Source organism: Patagioenas fasciata, chromosome 18 (assembly GCF_037038585.1).
Source record: "Patagioenas fasciata isolate bPatFas1 chromosome 18, bPatFas1.hap1, whole genome shotgun sequence".
Taxonomy (NCBI): Eukaryota; Metazoa; Chordata; class Aves; order Columbiformes; family Columbidae; genus Patagioenas; species Patagioenas fasciata.
The window spans coordinates 5278963-5301854 of NC_092537.1; the positions used below are offsets into that span (position 1 = coordinate 5278963).

Here is a 22892-nt window from a genome sequence, read left to right on the forward strand (position 1 = left end):
GTTCTGTCTGGATTTCCTTGTGCACCACAGCTGGAATGAAGCTTTATGTAGGAGCATCCCAGGTCCAAGAGTCTCATGCTCTGCAGCTGGACTGGGGTCGGAGCAGATTTCGGAGCTGAGTGCAGGGTCTCCTGACCCGGCCTATGTCAGCAAAGTGCTGTCTGGACGGCATTCCCCAGGGAGGCTTTGGTCCTGTAGAGAAATTACATCAGTGTGGATTGTTAATTGAGGTTTATGATACTTCTGGGGTTCTTGGGCAGCAGATGCATCTCTTTTACATTGGCAGCCGCACTAACACGTGTCTTGGAGCTGCACGTAGTGTGAAATAACTGTTCCTTCTGCAGAATTGTTTTCTTTCTCATTTTAACTCATATGCTGTCTCTGGGGAGAGGATATATTCTTCCCCTCAGCTCCTGGCGGTACCACGGCAAAGCACAGCTTATTTTATTTGCTGGCCAGGTGAGGTCCCTCATGTTTTGAGATGCTTTCTCTTAGTGGAGTGCGGGGAAGCACTTTGGCTTCTGTGAAAGCCAGGAGCCTCTTCTGGCTTAGCGGGCACAAGCCCACAGCGGGAATGTCTCTGCTCAGCATTCCTGTAGTGAGAATTTCAGCAGCATTTTGAGAATTAGAAGGAAAAAGGCCTGAAGTTGGGGTGTGTCTCACAGGCTCTGACAATAGCTCCTGCCTCCCTGGAGATGATTATCAGCTTGTGAATATGCCCAACTCAAACAGCTCGAGCCATCTGTTTCTAGGCAAGAGGGAGTCTGCACATTATAGAGGCAATGTGATTGTCTCAAAGGCAGCAATACTTTTACTTGGTAGCTTTACTTTCCAAGACGGCAAAGCCCATTCACAAGATCCATGTCCCAGTCCAGCCTATAGAAGCCAGGCTCCATGTACACCTCATCTCACAGGAGAACTTGTTAATACAAAAACAGGTAGACGGGAGTTTCACGTCAGTCACGTACCATGGCAGAATGTCCTACACTGATATCTCCTTCCCTTCCAAGGGAGGAACCTGATGGCCCAGGGCGGGCAGGTGGCATAAGAACTTCTGCAAAGCAGAATGAACCTGGTGCCTTTTGCAGCCTTGGACAAGAGCATCCTAAAGGGAGAAGTTACAAGGAATGCAAGAGGGGATGTGTAATACTCCGCTACCTGCCTGCTGCAGCTTTCTCTTGAAAGTTCTGTGGCTGGAACTGCAGTGAAATTAGAGCTGGCTTCCACAGAACACCTCACATGCAGACCTGGTGTGAGATGTGGGTTCTGTCCCTACAGCAGGGGCCCTTGGTGCTGGTCAGCCCTGTGCTCTGTAGGACGTGGGGATGCTCCAGTCCCTGTAATGCCAAATCCTACCAGCCAGGCAAGGAGACTATTCCTTCTCCTCTCCCAAACACAAGTGTTATTTGTATTAGCGTTAATAATTCGTCTTGTGTTTGCTAAATAACAGAGGTGAGTGACCCTCCTGGCCTTGGGAGTTACATACCAAACCCATCATGTGAGTTGGGGCCTGAAGACACCATAACTATTAGGCTAGGAAGGAAGATTCTAGGAAAATGCTGCAAGCGGAAGGTGACAGCGCATTTCCAGAGGCTTCTCCATGGCAGAGGGGATCTGAGTGAGCAGCCAGCTTGTGCTGGCTGAGGGTCCCATTTCCTGGGCTGGGCTCCATCTTGCAAAGTGAACCCCATGTTTGTGCACCTCCCCTGTGGCTTGTAGGGTGCTGTCCCCATGGAGAGGTTCACTTATTAAAAAATTAATGCCTGAAGAAGGGCAAGCTCTCTGCATTGGCTGCCTGATGCAGCTGAACTGGGAGCATTGGGAACAGAGGAAGAGGAAGGCCTGGATCTTCAGCAGCCACGAGGAATGCCCCTGCAGCCTGAGCTGGAGGACGGCTTGGATGCTGGAGCTTCTCGAGGCTGCAGCTGAGAGCGGGACTAGACGCACATTCGGTTTGCACAGGCAGAGCCTATTGGGAAAGTCAAGCTGGTGAGATCCCTGGGAGATGTGTGGCTTCTCCCTGTGTCCCACAGTAGCACCTTCAGCACTGGGGCCTGGGGCATCTTGGTGCTTTGTGGGGCGGGAGCATCAGCAGGCAGGCACAATCCCCCTCCAGAATGTCTCAGCACACAGGAGATGCTTTCCATTATGGAAAATGTCAGTGATATTAAAAAGATTATATATATCCATAATACTTGAAGGCCTGTCAGTGATTAAAATGGAAGGCAGAGGCCGTGAGGGAGGGGGTGGCATTGAAATGATCGAGAGACATGACTTATTTTGTCATGTCATCTGATGCCTCCCTCTCTCCCCCAGCCAGGCTCCGGGAGCTGTTCAGAGCAGAGGAACAATCTGCTCCAAATTTAGATCCCAGAAAAAAAAAAAAAAAAAAAAACAAAACCGAACCCAAATCGCAACCATGGCCTTGGGTATCAGAGAAGGAGCTGCATTCCCGGGGAGGGTCGGCATCCCTCGGAGGAGCTCCCGAGCCCGGGGACGCTGATCTCTGTCTATAAATAATGAGCGGAGGGGGAGAGGGAAGAAAAGGAGAGAAAAAAAAAGCAAAGCAAGCAGCAGCAAGGCGCGCCTGGCTGGCTGCCAGCGAGGGGCAGTGACTGAGCATTTACAGCATCCCCGCCTCCCGCATGCGGCGGGGCAGGGGCTCGGCGCCGCATCCCCCGCGGCCGGTACCGCACCGCGCTGCACCGGGGCGGAGCGGGGGGGCGGACGGCTTGAGCCACCTCTACTGGTGCCCGGGATAGAGCCGGGCCGGGGCTCGGGCGGCCCCGAAGGGGTTAAGCCGGGACCTGCCGCCGAGACCTGCCCAGCCAGCCCGGCAACTCGGCGGTGAGCGGCGGGCGGGCTGCGGCCGCCTCCAGCCCGCTCCCACCGGCACCGGCCACCGGCACCGGCAGGGCTCCGCGCAGGTAAGCGGGGCTGCGCGCCCCTCGAGGGGGTGGGGAGGAGGAAGAAGAAGAAGGGGGAAGAGCAGGGGGAGGAAGAGGACGAGGAAGGTTCTGGGCGCCGGAGCATCGCGGTTCCCGGCGGGCAGCTCGGTGGCGCGGCGCTCCCCGGGTCGGGCTCGGGGCACCGGGGCCCCGCGGCGGGTGCGGCCCCCGGGGGCGCTGCAGGAACCGGCGGCGCGGCCGAGGGCTCTGCCCGGAGCCTTTCCCCGCCGCTCCCTCCATGGCGGCCGCTGCTCCTGCCGGCCCTGCATCTGATTAGGGAAGGAGCGAGGCTTTAATTCCCCCCCAACCTCCCCCCCCTTCTCGTCTGGCCCCTTTGCCCGCTCCTCCTTCCTCCATCCCGTCCTGCTGCCCCTCCATGTTATTCCTCCTCGTTTGCTTTCGCAGTCCCCTGCGCTGGGCCGCGGGGCAGTGGGGACCTGTCCCCATACCCATGTGTCCTTCTCCCACCTGGCAGCCTCTTGCTCAAGGTCACTGCAGTAATTCCATATGTGCTGCTGCCTTATCTCCCGCACAGCTTCTATTTCACTCCCTTTATATTCTGAGTTGGCGGGGGATATTGTGTTTGATAAACCCCTTTGCTTTTACCACCACTGGCAGGGCTTCAGCCAGGGCCACACTCCTCTCACCCCCATTCCAGCCCCTGCTCCCCATCTCTTCCTATACAGACTTCCCGGGCCATCTCGTGGCGACCAAAGTCCAGCTGGGACTGTGTCTCTGGCCAGGACGCGTGGTGCTGGAGCCTGGTATGCTGGACCTGGGGTTTGTCCTGCCAGGAGACCTGTTAGAGGCAGGAGGGACCATCCTGCCCTGAAGGAGTGTTGGTGTTTGCTGGTGTTTGTTGGTGTTTGCTGGTGTTTGTTGGTGTTTGCTGGTGTTTGTTGGTGTTTGCCGGGCCGGTGGCACCCTTGGAAAACCCGACTTTATCTCCTGCCTGGGTGTTGGTGGAGAGCAGAGCACAGAGCCAAGTCCCGGAGGACTTTGCTGCGTCGCTGCCCTTGTCCCGGAGGCGTTTCCGCGCCAGGTGGGCAGCAGCGTGGCTGTCCGCACTGCGGGCTCTGCCGGCGGGATCCAAAGGCCGCGCATTGCGAAAGGGGATCAATACGGGGAAGTGTCTCGAGAGAAATCTCGGCCGCCTGTCAGTGTGGCGGTGCCAGGCTCCTCTGACTCACAGGGACGTCGCCGGCAGAGCCGTGGGGCGCCCAGCTGCTGGCCGGTGGGAGCAGGAGGTGCCCGACCGGTCGCACGGGTTGTGCGGGAGAGTGACGGGTGCCGTGTGTGGTTCGTGGGCACGTCAGCACAGCACTGGCCCAGCTCCGGTGGGAGGGAGTGGTGTCCCCAGCCCAGGGAGGACTGGACGCAGTGTGGCAGCTGCACTCCAGGGAGGTACCAGCACCCAGGGTGGGTGGTGGGACAGACGCTGGTAATCACTGTCTGCAGGCACTGCTGTGTGCGGGAGATATTCCTCTGCCTGCAAGTGTTATCTTGGATGGGGGAAAAACTGTCAGTGAGTTTTACTGCAGCTGCAGTGGGAGCTCTGGGAGCAGCCCGGCTCCTCAACCCTGCGGAGGGCAAGGCAGCTCCAGGCAGCCTCTGCTGCCTGGCTTTGCTTGGCTCTTTGACGAAATGAGGGTAAATGTTGTCTTCCTAACGTGCAGGGAGAAGGTGAGGATTAGGACTAGCACAGAGTAAGGGACAAAGCTGTGATGGACTCACGTGACGATGAGTCCAGACTGACCCGTGTCATTTTGCATCCATGTCAGGTGCAGCGCATCCCAAGAATGGGCACTGCCCTCCGGGAAGGTACCCGGGCAGCTCCTGGCCATGCCAGCCCCTGCCATCCTGGCTCTGGGTGCAGAGACAGCTCGGGCAGTTCGGGGATTCTGGGAGAGGGGATTGTGTTATCCATGCTGCTGGAGGTTAGCACCCCGTATTCACCACCCCAAATTCACCATCCCGCAGCAGCACACACTTCTGTACCCGCAGTCTCTTGTGGCAGCAAAATTACTGAGTTTGCTGGGAAAACCCACCGGAGCGGCTACCAGTGCTGGCAAGTCATGGCAGGCTCTGACTCAGGGCAGCATTTTGGTTTTGCACGACGCATCCTTGGCAGCACCAAGAGCTTTGTCACAGATAGTGCATCTGGGGGTACAGGGGAGCCCCTGGCTGGTGCCAGGGCTGGGGGATCTGAAATGAGCTTTGCAAGGACAGTGGGGTGAGGCAGCTGGGGTCTGGAGGAGGGAGCTGCCATTTTCAGGTTGGTACTTTTAGAAGCAGAAGTGCAGGGTAAAAATCTCCTCCAAATGTTGCTGAGTCTGAAGCCAAATCTCTTGGCGGCTCTGCGGTTCTGGGTATCGGTTTGCCATGAGAAATCTTTCCTCTTGAGCATCCTGCATGTCTTTGGGTTAGGGAGCATGGCAGCCCAGCAGGGTGCACCTGGTGTCCCAACAATGGGCACTGCCACCTTGAAAAGTGTCCCAGGTGTCAGCCAAGGGCTCTGGAGATGAGTCTCGGTGGCTGGGGCGATGCTGAGGTCTCTGTGTCCCCGTTACCCACTGCAGGTACTGGTGAGGCTGTGGCTGTGAGCGCTCATCTCTTCTTCGCCATCACTGCCCGCCGCCGGCGGGTCTCCAGCACCACACAGCCATGACGACCTCAGCGCTGCGCCGGCAGGTGAAGAACATCGTGCACAACTACTCGGAGGCAGAGATCAAGGTGCGGGAGGCCACCTCCAACGATCCCTGGGGACCCCCCAGCTCCCTGATGTCAGAGATCGCTGACCTCACCTTCAACACGGTGGCTTTCGCCGAGGTCATGGGCATGATCTGGCGGCGGCTGAATGACAGCGGCAAGAACTGGCGTCATGTCTACAAAGCCCTCACCCTCCTGGACTACCTCATCAAAACTGGCTCTGAAAAGGTAACCCACCAATGCCGGGAGAACCTCTACACCATCCAGACACTGAAGGACTTCCAGTACGTGGACCGCGATGGCAAGGACCAGGGCATCAACATCCGCGAGAAGGTGAAGCAAGTGATGGCGCTGCTGAAGGACGAGGAGCGGCTGAAGCAGGAGCGGGCACACGCGCTGCAGACCAAGGAGCGCATGGCCCTTGAGGGCATGGGCAGCGGCAGCCACCCGGGCACCTATGGCCGCCGTGCGTCACCCTACGGCGAAGACTATGGCCGGGCACGGGGGTCCCCCTCCTCCTTTAACTGTGAGTGGTGCTGGCAGCTCGCTGGGGCTCACTGGGGGCAGATGTTCCGTTTGCTTTGCACCTGCCTGGTGCCCATCGCTCCTCTCCACCTTTTGGGGTGCTGGTGGTGGCGCCCATCTCCATCCTGTGCCACAGGCAGAGGTTTGGCTGGGCCAGTGGTGAGCACAGCAGCAGTGGCAGCTTGTTCATAGTGGGGACCTCTAACACAGGGCTGTGTCTTCTGGGGAAGCCATGCTGTTTGGATGGGGGACGGTGAAGGCTGCTGATGTGCTCCCCCAAATACTGCAGTCCTGACGCCTCCCCTTCCCCTTTCCCTCTTTTATGCTGCAGCATCGTCCTCGTCCCCAAGGTTTGCCTCCGACCTGGAGCAAGCGAGGCCCCAGACGACGGGCGAGGAGGAGCTGCAGCTGCAGCTGGCGCTGGCCATGAGTCGGGAGGAGGCAGAGAAGGTAGGATGGCTCTGCTGACATGCCCTCGCCTTGTCTGCGGGCATGGTGGGTTGTTCCCTGAGACGAGGGAGGATTTTGGGAGCTGCCTCAGGCCAGTGCATGCACCTGCAAACACAGCAGGCTGCTCACTCTGTGTCCAGCATCAAAATCACCAACAGGTCAATGGAAGCATGGGCTGTCCCTGCTCCCCATCTTTGTATCTGTGGGAGCAGCACCAGGCTTGGACACATCCAGCCTCTCAGACCACTGGGGGAACTTGGGGGGGTCTTCTGGATTTATCGCAGCATCCCCAAACCTGGCTGCCCTCTTCCACTGAGGGCTTCTGGTCTGACCTCCCCCATTTCTCTGCCTTCCCCCGGAGGTTTTAGGAGGCAATGCCTTGCCCAACACTGTGGTTTTCATGGTGGGTGTGGCCCAGCAGCACCCCTGTGGCTGTGTACTGGGCTGGGGGCTTGGTGGGGCCACGTTCTCCTTCCCACTTGCTGGTCCTTTCAAACTGGGCTAGAAGGAGCTCTGGAAAACAGCCCCAGGCAGGCCAAGATGTGTGCAGCAAGTGAACTGCTGTCCCCAACCATGAAACCTCCCCCAGGGCTGTCCCCTCTCCTATCTGCTGGCCACGGCCCCTTTTCCACCAGGGACGGCTTATTTGCGCCCCAGCTGAGATTGCCGCCGGCTGGCACGGCCCGTGCAGAACACACGGGTATGGCTGGGCACACAAAGTCAGAGGGACATGGTGACCGAGGGGCTGTGCTGGGTGTCCCCTTGGCACTGGTACTGAGCACTGTGAGCTCAGTCCTGCCGGGGCAGGGGACAAGCTTCAGAGACGGCGCTTGCTGCTGCCCATCTTCCCTGCTGGATGGAGGCTCTTTTGGAGATGGAGCGGAGCATATATCCCTATTTTTGTCCTGGAACCAGAGTATTTATAGCTTCCACACACTGCTGCAATGGGTGCTGTAGGAACAGGCTCTTGAAAGTGTTGCTGTTGGAGTCCATCTGGGCTGCGCACACATGTGTAGGCTTGCACATGCTTGTGCACACACACACACACCCCAGTGAGGTCCCCATTTCCAGCCCCAGCTGATCCCACGCTGCTGGACAAGCGTCACGGGGTGGTGACCAGGGCTGCCATGGCTGTATGGGGACAGCATCTCCCCGAAATCTGCCTCAGGTCTGGCTGCTTTTCCTCCAGCAGAGCAGGGCCGGGCAGGATCCCCAGACCAAGTCCAATCAGCATTGCAAACCTTGCTCCCCAGCAGGCTGCCGGGGAGAGGGGACACCTAATTGATCCCTTCTCCTTCTGCTGACTGCATCGGAGTCCCCAAAAACCTCCTGGGGGAGATGCTGGCTGCCTAATTTAGGGTTGTCTCAGCCTATATGCAGAGGCAGGTGATGGGGTAGGGAAAGGAGCTGGGACTGGTTCATAGGGGCATTAGGCTGGGGATTCACAGGCAAAGCTGTGGCTGGGCACAGAGATGCTGTGCAGGCAGGCGAGGGGCCGCAGGAGTGACAAGGACAGTGACCTCCGAGCTGTCCCATGAGCTGAGGGCAAGCTGAAATGTCACCCCATTTCCTCTGTTGGCAGAAGCCACTTCCTCCAATTTCCAGTACAGACGAAGAAAGGCAATTGCAGCTAGCGCTCGCGCTGAGCAAAGAGGAGCACGAGAAGGTACCTGAGCCCCGCAGCCCCGGGTGCTCCTCTCCTTGCACTTGGGCTTCTCTTTGGGGTGCCGGAGCTCCAAATGCTGCCTCACTCTGGTGTCTGCTTTGCTTTCACTGCTCTGAGCTGTCTGCTGAGCTCTCTCCCAATGGGCCTGGCCCCAGAGGAGCCGTCTACTCGGACGCTGGGACTTTTCGGGGATGCGGTGGCAGCTCCTGTGCTGGGTCTGTCTCCTGGAGAAGGTGCTGGCTGCCAGGTTGCTGGTCTCATGGGTCCTGTCCCTTGTCCCTGCAGGAGGTGAGGACATGGCAAGGGGAGAACTCTCTGATGCAGAGAGCCATGGAGGAGACTGCCCCGGGAAGGGAGGAAGAGGAGGAAGAAGAAAAGATGAAGAAAAGCCAGGTACAGCATGGGCGGACTGGATGGCCACACAGCCAGCATTGGACTCCACGGTGAGCCTGGCAGGTCTGCCCTGGGCTTCCTTCACCTTTTTATTCCCTTTCTGTTCACAGTCCTCCATCCTGGAGCTGGCAGATATATTCGGGCCGGCGCCAGCCCCCTCCAGCCACCCGTCTGCCGACCCATGGGATATGCCAGGTGGGGGCAACTCGCAGGCTGCCAAACCTTGGGACAGAGGCAGAAGCCTCACCCTTGCCTCTGTCCCTCCCCAGTTCCCAGCTCAACTTTAAGGACCTCTCACTTCTTCTCCCTCCACTGCCCGGTCCATTGCACGCCTGGGCGGTGTGGCTGGAAGCCAAGATCCCCCAGGCACATCCCTGCTATTGAGCATCCCCCTGTGTCCCACAGCATTCCCTTCTCCAACTTCCCTTCTTCTTTCAGATATGAAACCCAAAGTGGAGCCGACAGCCTCTGCCTGGGCTGGTGCGGCTGACCCCTGGGTGCCGGTCCCGGCCACTGGTGGGGAGCCCATCTCCCAGGCGAGCACCTCGTCCCAGCAAACCTCCGCTGGGCCCTGGGATTTTCCCCCCGGCACCACCACTGCTGCTGCCTCCGACCCTTGGGCGAAGGTGCCTTTGTCTTCTGGCTTCCCTCCCGCGGACCCCTGGGCCACAGCGGCTCCCCCCACCCAGGGCTCTGGTTCTACACCAGCTACTGACCCTTGGGCTGCTGTGGCTGAACAACCTCCTAACGCTGGTAAGAGGCTTGATTGGCATTTTGGCTTTGCTGGGAACTGTGGGCAGCACTGGCCATCGCTGCCCTCTGGTGAGCAGGCACCTCGAGGTGTCCCCCGCCTCCTCCTGCACCCAGCTCTGCAAACACCCCCTCCCCACTCTCCTGCCCCACAATGGGGCATCTGCTCACCCCTCAGCACCCTGAAGACTTCAAGGGACTTTTAGGCTTGATTTCTGCACAGAATAAGCTGATTTAATTAACATGGCACTATTAATGAGCCCTCCCCTGGGAGCAGATAGCAGCCACAGCATGCTCCAGCAGCAGGGTGATGGTGTATCCCCCCCAAACAGAGCTACCTGTTTGTTTGCTCCCCCAAACCAGCGTTACGTGCCTGAACAGGATGGGACGGTTGCTGCTTGCAGGTGTTGGCATTGCAAATGGGGCAGTGGCTGCAGGAGCAGCCTGTGTTTCAGAGCTTGGTGTCACTCTTGGTTCCTCCTTGGTGCTTCCTCCGGCCCCACAGAGGTCTCATGTGTGGTCCGCTCAGTTTTGGTCCTGGGGAGGAGCGCAGGATCCAGCCTGGGGGCCAGTGATGGTTGTTGGAGCATTCCAGACCTGTCCCTTCCACTTTTCCCCTCTGGGGCTGGGAAGGGACCTGCCTGCTGCAGGGGGGGCTGCCTGGGTCGGTGTCACCCCCGTTATGGTCTGGCTGATCTTAGCCCCTGGGCCAGCACACGTTCCCAATCCCCAGCCCCACGTCCCCTTGCCGCATGCTCTCCTTTCTGTCTCCCTGCAGGCAGCTGCCCCTGCCTCTCTCCTGCCCGTACATCTCCTGCCTCTCACCTCCCCGCTTGCTCCCCTCCTTGAGCCTCATCTCTTCCCCCCAGCTCCAGGGGGGAACGCTTTCGACCCGTTTGCAAAGCCGCCCGAGCCAGCTGAGCCGCCAGAGCAGGAGACCTCGCAGCCGCCCTCCTCTGTGAAATCTAACAGCCCTGTTGGTAAGAGCCGGGGGAGTGGGCACGGACTGATTTGGGCAGGTGGGGACAGTAACGTGTCCCTGCCTGCTGCAGGGAGGCAACTCCAGGGCTGGCAGGGCTGTGTGTGGCTGCTTGCTGGTGCAACCTGGAACTGCGTGTGTTGTGGGCTTGGGCTGACCCATAGCCGAGGAGGCAGCTCTGGTCCCTGCATGCATCCATGTCCCCAACCCTGCCACCTCCCTTGGTGACTTGGGGAGCTCAGGCACACCATTCTGCAGCCTCAGCCCCACCACATCGTGCTGTGACCTGGGGTGAGATGTGCTATAAGCTGTCCCATGCAGTGCCGGGTGGATGCCATCACCCTCAGTGTCTCCTGGCTGGCTCATATGGCTCATGTCCCCTCCACCCCAGAGCTGGACCCTTTTGGCGACCTGTTCCCCAGCACCAGGCAGGATGGGGCAAAGAGCTTTGACCTCACCAACCTGGCCGACTCCCTGCCCGAATCCAGCAAGGAGCGGAAGGACTGTAAAACCCCTGAGGCCTTCCTCGGCCCTGCCGCCTCCTCCCTGGTCAACCTGGACTCCCTGGTCGCTCCTGCACCAGCCTCCAAGACCCGCAACCCTTTTCTCTCAGGTAGGTGCTGTAGTGTGGGCTGGGCAGAGAGGTGTTTGGGGGAGGAAGAGGAGGGCTGGGGGCATGCAACGGCTGCCCATTGTATCCTTTCTCCTTGCTAGGTCTGAGCACGCCGTCCCCCACCAACCCCTTCAGCCTCGCCGAGCAGCCCAAGCCGACGCTCAACCAGATGCGGACCAGCTCGCCGGTGCCCAGCCTGCCCGCCGGCCTCCCCGCCAACTCCATGACCTACAGCGCGTCCCTGCCGATGCCCCTCAGCAGCGTCCCCCCCGCCGCCACCACCCTCCCCGCCTCGGCCAGTGCCTTCCCCCAGGCCGGCACCTTCCCCGAACTCCCCAGCAACTTGCCGAAGCCTTTACTGCCGCTGAGCGGCCGCCCGGCCCCGCCGACCGCTCCGGGGGGGCTCAACCCCTTCCTCTGAAGTTTCTGGACACGTAGACTCTTTCCCCTTCCCCGGCTGTTACAAACCCCCTTCGGCCTTTTCTCCCGCCAAGACTTTTGGGGGGACCAGCGGTTTGCTAGCTGCAAGGAAGGGTGCCCCCCATGCCAGCCCCCTCCCTGGGGGGCAGCAGCATGAGCCCCCACGCTTGATGGACTAGAGGGGACCCCCCCCTTTCCCGGCGATGGCCAGAGGGTGGTGGAGGGGCCACTCCTAAGGGTTGTGGTTTGGGGGCTCTGGTGCAGCGGGGTGGGCTGGTGCATGGACTCTCGCTGCTGGACGGTTCCCCCCGGGGTAGGGGGGTTTGCCCGGGCGCTTGCGCGGAGCTGGGGCACCGCTGGGGCCGGGGGTTCCCCCCCCACCGTGTCCCCTCCCCGGGAAGGCGCTGTCCCGCTTGGGGTCCCCGGCTGGATCGCGCTCCCCCGGCCGCTGCTGCCCGTCCTCCTCCGGCCGCCCCCGGCTGTCCCCGTCCCGCTCGCTGCCCCGCTGAGCCCCGCGGCCCCTGCGGAGGGGGTGGCGGGCGGGGACCCGCGGGGGGCGGCCCCGCTCCGGGCTCTGGGGGGGCGGCGGGGGCGCCGGTGGTTCGGCGCTGCTGGAGAGCGGCGGCTGCGGGCTGCCTGTGAGACAATAAACAGCTCTGACGGACCCGGTGTGCGGCTCCCGGGCAGGGGAGGGCCCGGGGAGGGGGGGCCGGGCCGGTCACGGGGAGCGGCGGCTCCGCCCTCCCCCCGCCGCCATGTTCGCGGCGCCGCTGCGCAGCGCCCGCAGGTACCGGGGGGGCCGGGGGCGCTGGGAGGGGCGGGTCCGGCCCCCGGGACGGGCAGCGGCTGCGGGTCCCGGCCGAGCCCCTGCAGGGCGGTAGGCAGCGATCGCTGCGGCACCCGGCAGCCCTTCTGCATCATCACTGCCGCCCCTGCACACCCCTAAACCTCCCTTGCACCCCTCCAAATCCTTCCTGCATCCCTCCTGTATTCCGTAGCACCTCCCTGTACCCCTCCTGCGTCTCCCCGAAATCCCCCCGACACCCCCCTGAATCCCTCCTATATCCTTTCCGCACCTTTACACCCGTCCTGCATTATCTGAAATCCTCCCCCATCTTTCCTAAATCTTTCCAGTATCTCTGCACCCCTCCTGCATTCCCCTGAATCCTCCCTGCACCCCTCAGCATCCTTCCTAAATCCTCCCTGCATCTCTGCACCCCTCCTGCATTCCACTAAGTCCTCTCTGCACCCCTCGACATGCTTCCTAAATCCTCCCTGCATCCCTGTACCTCCTGCATGACTTTGCACACCCTTCTTGCACCCCTCTCCCACCCCTTCCCACATCCCTGCACCCCAGCCGTGCATCCCACCCAGCAGCAGGAGCATCTCTGGTCCACTCCTGTCTCTTGCTCCCCTTGCCATGAAGAGCCTGTGCCACCCTCCCTGCACCCTGACCCCGCACCTACCGCTACACCTACGGGAGGGGACTTTCCAATCTGAGGACACACAGGTCAAATCCCGCAGATGCTGCTCCCTTGCCCATGACTGTTGGGTGATTGTTCCTCCGAAAAGATACTGCCAGGCTGGAGGGAAGGGACCCCTGGGGGCCTCTGTGCCAAGCAGGAGGTGACCATCCTTGCTTGAGCCTCTAGCAAGCAGCAAGGACTTTGTAGTGTCCTCGGGGGGGAGGCATGGAGCAGGACAGAGCCCCCACAGAGCCACCCAGCCCTGGGGCTGAGAGTGGTTCACTGGCATGGGGAGCAGGGAGCAGCCCCCCTGCCCTTGGGCTGTGTGGACACCCACAGGAGCTGGGGTGAAGGTGATCCTGGTCTGGGGTGTCACAGATCTCTGCAGGGGCTGCGCTTTGCTGTGGCCAGTGAGGAAATGATGATGATGAGCCTGTTTGGTGTCACAGGTGCGTGTTTCTAACGGGGAGCGTGACCATGGCCACGGGGGGGACAACCAGCCCTCCTAGCATCCCTCGTCACACCAACCGCCTGATTAACGAGAAGTCCCCATACCTCCTGCAGCATGCTCACAACCCTGTGGATTGGTAAGAGCCGCTGGTGCCTTTCTCCCTCCTCTTCTCAGTGTGTCCGTGGGACTGGGGTGGTTGTGGCTGTGACAGTGATGGCAGGCGAAGCAGTTTGGTCTCCGTGGAGCATGATGGGGGCCTCCTATGCAGCTCCCAATGGGCTTGGGGACCACAATCTTGAGCCAGCTATGTCCCCAGCTATCCTGACCGCTCTCCACCAGGCAGTGGCTTCTCAGGCAGCTTTAGGGGAGCCTGTGAATCCTGGCAGCAGTGACCCCTGAAGCTCCTTTCTTGTCTTCCCTCCACAGGTACCCTTGGGGTCAGGAAGCCTTTGATAAAGCCAAGAAAGAAAACAAGCTGATATTCCTGTCAGGTAACCAGAAACAAGACATATTTCACATTCGCATGTGTTGCTCAGTAGGTAACCAGATAAGCCGCGCTGTGTCCTGAGCTGATGTGTGAGTAGCTGCAGAGGTGAGGATGGACTAAGTGTCTGTGGCTAGAAGGGGCTTTAATGGCTCTTGCTGAAGGTGGACTGCAGCCTTCCTGGCTACCAGAGTCCTTGGCCAGATTTTAGAAGCAAGAGCTGGAGAGCCCAGGAGGCCCTACAAGCCCCCATATTCGTAGGAGGCCTTTCTCCTCCACCTCTTCTCCAGGGGGCAGCAGCTGTTCCCCATGGTGGGGTGTCCCACCTCTGAGCCATCTCCCCATAACGCGTGTCCTGCTCCCTTCAAAGGGCCTTTCCTCACTCACTGGAGCTTGTTTGCAGTTGGCTACTCTACCTGCCACTGGTGCCATGTGATGGAGGAGGAGTCCTTCAAGAACAAGGAAATCGGGGAGATTATGAGCAAGAATTTTGTGTGCATCAAAGTGGATCGTGAGGAGCGGCCAGATGTTGACAAAGTCTACATGACCTTTGTGCAGGCAAGGGAGGGACGGGCAGGGCTTGGGAGGCTTTGACTGTCTCAAGGTGAGGTTCATGGCCATGTTCCTCAAGCAAGAAGAACCAGTATGTGGGGTGGTCTGAATGGGGCCATGTGTGATCACAAGGATGGAGAGAAGCACATGCCTGTCCTCAAGTAAGGCACGTATGCGTGCCACAGGGGTGCTGAGCAGAGGGTGCCTCTCGCGTGACCTTGGTGTACCCATGATTTGTCTTTCAGGCGACGAGTGGTGGAGGTGGCTGGCCCATGAGCGTCTGGCTGACTCCAGATCTGAAGCCCTTTGCAGGCGGGACATACTTCCCTCCTGAAGATGGAGTTCATCGTGTTGGCTTCCGGACTGTACTGCTCCGAATCGCAGAGCAGGTATGGAGCAGGAATGGTGTAGCAGGGACTGCTCACCCAAAGGGGCCAAAGGGAAATTGGTGTGGGCTTGCTGGGCAACTAAGTTAAGAGATAAAGTTGTGAGAAACAGGGGCCCAGAGAACCTGTTAGAGCTTTGACTGGGTTAGAGCTGAATTGGAACTGATTTGTAGAGGGGACTGAGAGCTGCTGTTGCAGTTTGGACTGGTGCAATGCAGGAAGCAGAAAGAGAGACAAAAAATGCAAGAACTGACTTTCTTGCTCTGCATCTTAGTGGAAGGAGAACAAAGATTCCCTGTTGGAGAGCAGCCATAAGATCCTGGAAGCATTGCAACACGTGTCTGAGATTCGTGTGCGGGGCCAGGAGTCACCCCCACCATCCGAACAGGTGATGGCCACCTGCTTCCAGCAGCTCTCCAACTCCTATGATGAGGACTATGGTGGCTTTTCCAAATCCCCGAAGTTCCCCACCCCAGGTCAGTCTCGCCTCGCTGTTGAGCCTCTCCATGGGGCAGGCAGCACTGGGGGGCAGAGCCCAGAGCCCAAGCACAGCTTTCTCCCTGTGTTTCAGTGAATTTGAATTTCCTCTTCACTTACTGGGCCCTGCACCGAACAACTCCAGAAGGTGCCCAGGCACTGCAGATGGCTCTGCACACCCTCAAGATGATGGCCCATGGGGGCATCCATGACCACATTGACCAGGTAGGAGGAAAGCCTTCGGGGTAAACCCCTGGCATGCCCAGGAGGCATTGGGTTAGAGATGTGGGGTGGAAATGTGTCCACTTGCTCTTTGCAGGGGTTTCACCGCTACTCCACCGACCAGCACTGGCATGTCCCTCACTTTGAGAAGATGCTGTACGACCAGGGGCAGCTGGCAGCTACGTACAGCAGAGCATTTCAGGTATGGCGTGACATCCCTTTGCGATTCAGATGTGTTTCCCCACCCTTTGCCAGCTCTTTAAATCAAAATCACTTTTTATGTCTCCCTATCTCTTACCTCCTCTCTGCCTCTTGTGACACTGACATCCACCCCATCACCTCACGCAGATCTCTGGTGATCAGTTCTTTGCTGATGTCGCCCAAGACATTCTGCTCTATGTCTCGCGGGACCTGAGTGACCAGGTAGGTTGTTCCCCTGAGGTGGGCCAGAGGAGCCACTTACCCTGCCCTGGGACGTGGCTCGGGGCTGCCTTTCCCTCCCTTTCTCCCTTCCCAGTCTGGGGCATGGCTGCATTTTGCTGGCTGAAGGGTCTCCCAGTAGCTGGAGGGTCTCTCTGTTGCTCCTTTCCCAGGCTGGAGGTTTCTACAGTGCGGAAGATGCCGATTCCTACCCAACCACCGCATCCAAAGAGAAGCGAGAAGGAGCTTTCTGTGTGTGGGCAGCCGAGGAAATTCGGGCTCTCCTTCCTGACCCTGTTGAGGGGGCCACAGAGGGAACAACCCTGGGAGATGTCTTCATGCACCACTATGGAGTGAAGGAGACCGGCAACGTGAGCCCCATGCAGGTGAGAGAGAGCAAAGACCTGCCTGGTACTGGGAGCATCGGTGGGGGACCCGCACCCCTCGGCATGGGGGGATGTCCAACTCCTCCTCAGCCTGGTGTGGTGGTAGAACAGAGCTCTGCTTTCAGGACCCCCATCAGGAGCTGAAGGGCAAGAATGTCCTTATTGTCCGATGCTCCCCAGAGGTGACAGCAGCCCAGTTTGGACTGGAGCTGGAGCAACTGGGTGCCCTGCTGCGGGAGGGACGCCAGAGGCTGTCCACAGCCCGGGCACAGCGGCCACGGCCACATTTGGACACCAAGATGCTGGCGGCATGGAACGGTGAGTGGAGGCTCTGCTCTGGGGGTGTGTTCTGTGACTGGACCCCTCTGCAGCTGCCTGGGGTCAGCACATTTTGGGGGCTTGTAGGAATGAGTCCTGCTGGGACTGAGCAGCCCCCCAAGGAGACGGAGGGTGGGCTGGGATCCCCAGGACTCTGGGAGCAGCTGTGGGACTGCTGAACATTGGGCTATTTCAGACCAGACATGAGGAAGAAATATTTTACACTGAGGAAGGTGAAACGGTGGCCCAGGTTGCTCAGAGAGGTGGTGGATGCCCCATCCCTGGAGACATCCCAGGCCAGGCTGGACGGGGCTCTGAGCAACCTGAGCTGGTGAAGATGTTGCTGCTCATGGCAGGGGTGGCACTGGATGAGCTTTGAAGGTCCCTTCAACCTAAACCATTCTGTGATTCTATGATATTGCTCGGGGTTTATTTTCCTCCCCTGTTGCCAGCAGAGAGCAGCAAAGCTCTTCCCCTGGCTCAGCCCAGCTCCCCCGGTTGGGCTTAGGGGACAAACACTGAGTTGGGGACCTAGGATCCAGGTGGGGTGCAGAGTCCATCACCACTGTTACATTAGGGGGGACCACAGCTCTGTGTCTGTCTGTCTGGGAGTCCTGCAGCAGGTAATAGCTACAGTACCCCAGGCACCGTTTCCAGCAGTAAATTCCTGGGTAGCTGGGTCTGGAGCTGGTGGGAGCTGGAGTTACACCACGTCTTAAGCCATGTTTCTGCACACAAGCAAAGGCTTAGCTCTTGCTGGCCTTGGCAGTGCTCTGCCCATCTCTTTGGTGACAGTCAGTGACTTTCTTAGTGGTTTGAACCAACCGCAAGAGCTGATGACTGAGCCCTGACCTGCCTTGAACGTCAGGCAGGATGAGCTTCACACTGAGCATCCTTTAAAGGAAAGACAGTGACACCCCTTCTGGTTCCTTGTGCCCCCCCTGAGCCTGTCCCTGTGTCTGTGCCTATGCAGGGCTGATGATCTCAGGCTTTGCCCAGGCTGGCACGGCCCTGGACAAACAGGAATACGTCAGCCGGGCTGCACAGGCAGCTGCCTTCCTGCGGAGACACCTTTTCGACCCCACCAGCGGGAGGTTGCTGCGGAGCTGCTACCGGGGCAGAGACAACACGGTGGAGCAGAGGTGGGCAAACGTACAGAGAGGGTCTGCACTGACCAGTCATCCCCAGGTGCTGCCCAGGCCCTCGGCTGTCCCTATCCTGCTCTTCTCCAGGCAGGGCTGGACTCAGAGAGAGGCTGTTTGCCTTGCGCAGAACTGCCTCTAGTGCAGTTTGGGATGGATTAGTGCCCCCCACCCAGCTGAGGAGGAATTAAGGTCAAATCCTTTCCCATTCCTCATCTTTCAAGCTGGCAGGACTCTTCCCCTGCTGTACAGAAACCCGAGGCTGAGCTGTGCGATGACTTGGCACAGCAACTGCTTATCTCGAGCTGGACGGGAGGAAGAAATTTTTGACACTGAGGATGGTGAGAGCCTGGCCCAGGTTGCCCAGAGAGGTGGTGGATGAACCATCCCTGGAGACATCCCAGGCCAGGCTGGACGGGGATCTCAGCAACCTGAGCTGGGTGATGTCCCTGCTCATGGCAGGGGTTGGACTGGATGAGCCTGGAAGGTCCCTTCAACCCAAACTATTTGATGATTCTGTGATCTTGGATTGAGCTCTGAGCTGTTATCTCACCAGTAGATCGGGCTTTGCTGGTCTAGAGAACATTTCCCACCTGGTCAGTGTAGAAATCCTGATGCTCCTTTCCCGTCTGCCCCTGCAGCGCTGTGCCCATCCAGGGCTTCCTGGAGGATTATGTCTTCGTCATCCAGGCTCTCTTTGACCTGTACGAAGCCTCGCTGGAGCAGGACTGGCTGGAGTGGGCTCTGCAGCTCCAGCACATGCAAGACAAGCTCTTCTGGGACTCCAAAGGCTTTGCATATTTCTCCAGCGAGGCTGGTGATCCCTCTCTGCTCCTGCGTCTGAAGGGTGGTGAGCTCGGGGACGTGGCCATGGGTTCTGATGTGGGGCAGCCTGGGGAGGGCGGGGCTGGAGGACCAAGCCATGGGGTGGTGGGGCCTTGGACTGATGGAGGAGCTGTTGTCCCCTGCAGACCAAGATGGAGCAGAACCCACCGCCAACTCCGTCACTGTCACAAACCTGCTCCGAGCAGCTTGTTACTCTGGCCACACGGAGTGGGTAGAAAAAGCTGGGCAGATCTTGGCTGCCTTCTCAGAGAGGCTGCAGAAGATCCCGATAACCCTGCCTGAGATGGCCCGGGCGACCGCTGTCTTCCATCACACCCTCAAACAGGTACAGGCTGGGGTTTGTGTGTGCCCTGCGGGACCAGCCGCGGGGAGCGTGCCCGGTGGCAGTGTGGGTGCACTAACAGCTCTCTGCTCTCTCCCTTCTGCCCCCCACACTCGCCCTGAACAGGTCATTATCTGTGGGAACCCCCAAGGAGAAGACACAAAAGAGATGCTGCGCTGCGTCCACTCTGTCTTCAGCCCAAACAAGGTAGAGGTACCAGCCCTGCTGTCCCCGCCATCCCTGCTGTCCCTGCCAGCCCTGCCAACCCTCCCCTGTCCCCATGCGCAGCCGCGCGCGCCAGCTGCCATCACTCTCCCTGCTGCCGCCTACATTGCTCGTGCCTTCATCCTTCTTCCCAGTGTGGCTGTAGCATCCATCCTCCATCCTGCCTCCCTTCTGGGCAGCATCTTATCCTGTTTTTATTCGTAAGCACAGCCAGCAGAGCTGCGTCTGAGCCCCTGCACCCCTCTCCCTGGCACAGAACACTGTCAGCCCAGCCCGGGGAGCGGCTGCAGCAGCGGCTGCTGTCACTGCCGGCTGTTTACTCTGCTCCCAGCCTCAGCCCGGCATCCCCAGCGCTGCTCTCCCAAGGGAAAACCTTTCATTCTGGTGCGGATGTGTCATGCCTGCTGTGAATGTGTCATACCCAGTGCAGATCCAGCCAGTGTCTGGGTCACCTCCTGCCTGGAGCTACCCGGGCATGCTTGGGAAGCGGCTGTGGGGCTGGGAGGTGCTGGCTTTTCCCAAAAGCTTTCCCCCCTGCTGTGCTGTCGCTGTGTGCTGGGGTCACCACATCACTCTGCTTGCCGGCATCCCTGCTCAGAGATGCGCTTGGTGCATCCCATGGAGGGACCGTGCTGCCGTGGGAATGGAGCGTTTGCTGTCAGGGGAGGGCAGCTGGTTCTGTCACATTTGATGTCCCCTGCCTTGGGGACAGATGGCTCTCTCCTTGGCAAAGCTGTTGAGCCAGGGGAAGGAGGGCTAGGCTGCGGGCGAGGGGGCTCAGTGTTTCAGCCTCTGGAGCAGACTCTTCCCTGCTGCTCGGGGTCCTGGTGCCAGGGACTGGCACGTTGAGCGCATGGGGAGCTGGTGCTGAGATCAAAGCACCAGTTTCGCTCTCCACCTGGGGTGATCTGGGGAGTGCTGAGCTGTCAGCAGGGATCCCCTGCTTTGTCCTCAGGTTATCTCAGCCCACAGAGGCTTTATCCCTGACTCTCTACCTGTGTGCCCAGTGGTGTTTAACATTAGTGTTCAGGGACAGTCACAACTTCTGCCCGGGAGTGTGGGTGGGGGACACAGCTCTGCCTCCTTCCTCCGGCATGTCCCATCCAGCCACATCCCTTGGCCACACGGGTCCCTGTGTGAGGCCTCTGCTCCTGTGCTTGTCCTCTCTCCCTGTGAAGGATTAAGGCAAGTGACCCAGTTTGCAGGGACGAGCAGCACTGTGGTGGCAGCTCCCTCTCCTGCTGGTGCAGGCATCAGTCCCCCGAGTCCCCACGGGCTCCGACGGGCCATGCAGCCAGCAGCTCTGGGGTCTGGAGCAGAGCAAATAGCACAGCTGTTTCCTCTCCCGAGGGTCATGCTACCTTTGGGAGCAGCCTACTGCCTCCTGACAGCCGTCCCTCTTTCCATCTTGCATCGCACAGAGAACGGAGGTGGGGGTGCTCCTTTTCCCGCCCACCTTCAGCCTCCCAGCTGCTCCCCAGCTCCCCTTCACCACCCCAAGAAGCCACCCGAGGCAGAGCAGCCCTGGGTCACCTGCTCCGGGATGCGGCAGCTTTGGGAATGGGATTTGCCAAGGAGTTATGGAAATGTCACCGCCGTGTCCCCTGCCACCCCTGCTCCCTCAGTGCTGGCAGGGTGCTGGGGGCTAGGCTCGTCTGATGAAACACAATTAATTAGGTCATTCCAGTAATTAATTCCTTACAAACTTTAGACTGGAATCCTTGCTGTAACAAGATGCCGATGATAAAATGGCATTTAGGTCGTGGATTTAAATGGACCCTGTGCCTGGAGAAGCCCTTTGCCATTGGCAGCAGCTGCTGCCTGGGGGATGCAAGTGCTCTGGGGGTGATGCCGACGGCTGCTCCCCTGGTGGACCTGGTGCTGGGAATGGAGAGGGCTGGATCCCTGCTCCGGGACTGGATCCCGGCTCCTGATATGGATCCCTGCCCTGTTAATGGTCTTTAGGGTAATTATGAAGGATCCCATTATCTCCTCAGCTGCAGAGCTCTAGCCTGCCGCTTGCCTTCATCTTGGCCCTGCAGGAGGACCTTGGGGAGCTTGTGAGAAAAATGAATAATGAATTTCAGATTGGACATGAATTGGTAATTAATCACTCCTGGAATTAATTCCAGACAAAGGCGAGGAGGGAGCAGGAGGCAGGCTGGGAGATGGGCTGAGCCGGAGCTGGGTCAAGGCAGGGCCCAAGTGGCAGATGTGGGGTGGCAGGGGACAGGACAGCAGCAGCTGTTATCCAGGACAAGGGCTTGGGGACACAGTGATCCCTGGGGACACAGGGTGTCTCCTGCCAGGCATGGGGGAGGCAGTCCAGGTGTCCCTGCTGTGGTGGGTGCTGGGTTTGCTCCCAACCCCGGTGCCAGTGGCAGAGGATTCTGTGCATGGGGCAGTGCCATGGTGTTGGCATCCCTTGGTGGCACAAATGGCCCGAACGTGAGCGTGTCACTGCTTGGCGGGTGCCACGGTGGGCACATGTGCGGGGCTGGGGACAACTGTGTGCTCTGGTGCTGGGACGCTGCTGCTGTGCCTTGGGCTTGGGAAGGGGCTGTGCTTCGCTCATCCTTTGCATCCGTGTTGTACCAGGCTCCCGGCCAGCTCCTGGCTTCCCCTCTGATTAGCCCACCAGCCCTGAGGCTTTAGCAAACATTTTTCCTTTCAGAAAAGCTAATTATCACGGCAGACCGGTCATCACCCCTGGCTGGTGCTGCCGTGTCAGCCAGCAGAGCCCCCAACACACTGCTGGGTGGTTTTTTAGCTTTTGGGAAGTGTCTGGAGGGCAGGAGGAGCTGGGGTGTGGGATGGGATGGGGAGATGCTGCAACTGAGGCTGTCCCTGGGCTGGATGGGTGTCCCCGGGGAGCCAGCTGACTCGGGCAGCCCTCTCCAGACTGGTGTTTGCTGGTCCCCGGGCTTTGTCCTCAGCTGCTGGGTGTCTGGAGGGGGAAGGGAGGCAAAGCTGCTGGGGATGCTGTGGACCACAGGCTCCCCGTGGCACAGGTGCGATGGGGAGGTGGCCACCCTGGGACCATGGTGGAGGGCTGGCATTTGTCCCCTTGGCTCCTTGTGCCCTCCCGTCTCTGGTTGAGTGCGTGGGGGGACACTACCAGCGCTCAGCGTGTCTGTGGGCAGGGGAGGAGCAGCTGCCTGGCACTGGCTGCGCTCTGACAGCTCCTTTTCTGCAGGTGCTGCTGCTGGCAGATGGAGATGGCGCTGGTTTCCTCTACCGCCAGTTGCCTTTCCTTGCGTCCCTGGAGAGGAAGGATGGCAAAGCCACTGCTTACGTCTGCAGCAATTTCACCTGCTCCCTGCCCGTCACCTCACCCCAGGAGCTGCGTGGGATGCTCTGCCCATGAACCCCTTATCCCCTCTGCCCAAAGGGAGGTGAGGGGGTGACAGACTGTCACACCAGCCTGCGAACGCTGGAGAGACCCATAATAAAGCCACTCTGGGCATCAACCGCCTCCTGGCTGGTTCCTGCCAGCAGCGCAGGGCTGTGCCCTTCCCTGCCTGCAGCAGTCCCTGCCTGCACCGCTGCCTGTGCATGCATCGCAGCAGAACCAGCTCTGGTCCCTGGTGCTGGTTTTGGCACAGCCAGGAGACACCCACCAAAGAGCATCTCCTGCCTCTGCACAAGCGCTTGCTCCTTGCCTCTTCTCGACAAGGAAAACAAATTAAAAATAAATCCCAGCGTTAATGGAGAAGTCAGATGGGAAAACTATTAGGGTTCC

General features: G+C 59.4%; 2 protein-coding genes across 7 annotated transcripts; both read left to right on the forward strand.

The window, feature by feature from the left end:
• The first annotated feature begins 2635 nt into the window (after positions 1 to 2635).
• EPN3 (epsin 3) lies at positions 2636 to 12118 on the forward strand. Of its 3 annotated transcripts, none has more exons than XM_065852650.2 (10): positions 2636 to 2927; positions 5528 to 6183; positions 6514 to 6632; positions 8215 to 8298; positions 8584 to 8691; positions 8802 to 8886; positions 9130 to 9444; positions 10311 to 10421; positions 10812 to 11033; positions 11135 to 12118. In XM_065852650.2, the coding sequence occupies exons 2-10, from the start codon at positions 5613 to 5615 to the stop codon at positions 11452 to 11454; spliced, it is 1935 nt and encodes a 644-aa protein (XP_065708722.1). In that variant the 5' UTR covers positions 2636 to 2927; positions 5528 to 5612; the 3' UTR covers positions 11455 to 12118. The 3 variants fall into 3 exon arrangements, with proteins under 3 accessions (XP_065708722.1, XP_065708723.1, XP_071672641.1); XM_071816540.1 differs by lacking the exon at positions 2636 to 2927 and adding an exon at positions 3844 to 3990; XM_065852651.2 differs by lacking the exon at positions 8215 to 8298.
• Positions 12119 to 12145: 27 nt separating this feature from the next.
• SPATA20 (spermatogenesis associated 20) lies at positions 12146 to 22620 on the forward strand. 4 transcript variants are annotated; one of them, XM_065852384.2, is made up of 16 exons: positions 12146 to 12240; positions 13369 to 13506; positions 13797 to 13861; positions 14258 to 14412; positions 14652 to 14795; positions 15067 to 15268; positions 15364 to 15494; positions 15589 to 15693; positions 15840 to 15914; positions 16085 to 16297; positions 16423 to 16615; positions 17589 to 17757; positions 18399 to 18607; positions 18729 to 18928; positions 19052 to 19132; positions 22347 to 22620. In XM_065852384.2, exons 1-16 carry the CDS (start codon positions 12209 to 12211, stop codon positions 22515 to 22517), a joined length of 2283 nt encoding a protein of 760 aa, XP_065708456.1. In that variant the 5' UTR covers positions 12146 to 12208; the 3' UTR covers positions 22518 to 22620. The 4 variants fall into 4 exon arrangements, with proteins under 4 accessions (XP_065708456.1, XP_071672637.1, XP_071672639.1 ...); XM_071816536.1 differs by having other exon boundaries at positions 18399 to 18604; XM_071816538.1 differs by lacking the exon at positions 12146 to 12240 and adding an exon at positions 12279 to 12330.
• The last annotated feature ends 272 nt before the right edge of the window (positions 22621 to 22892 follow it).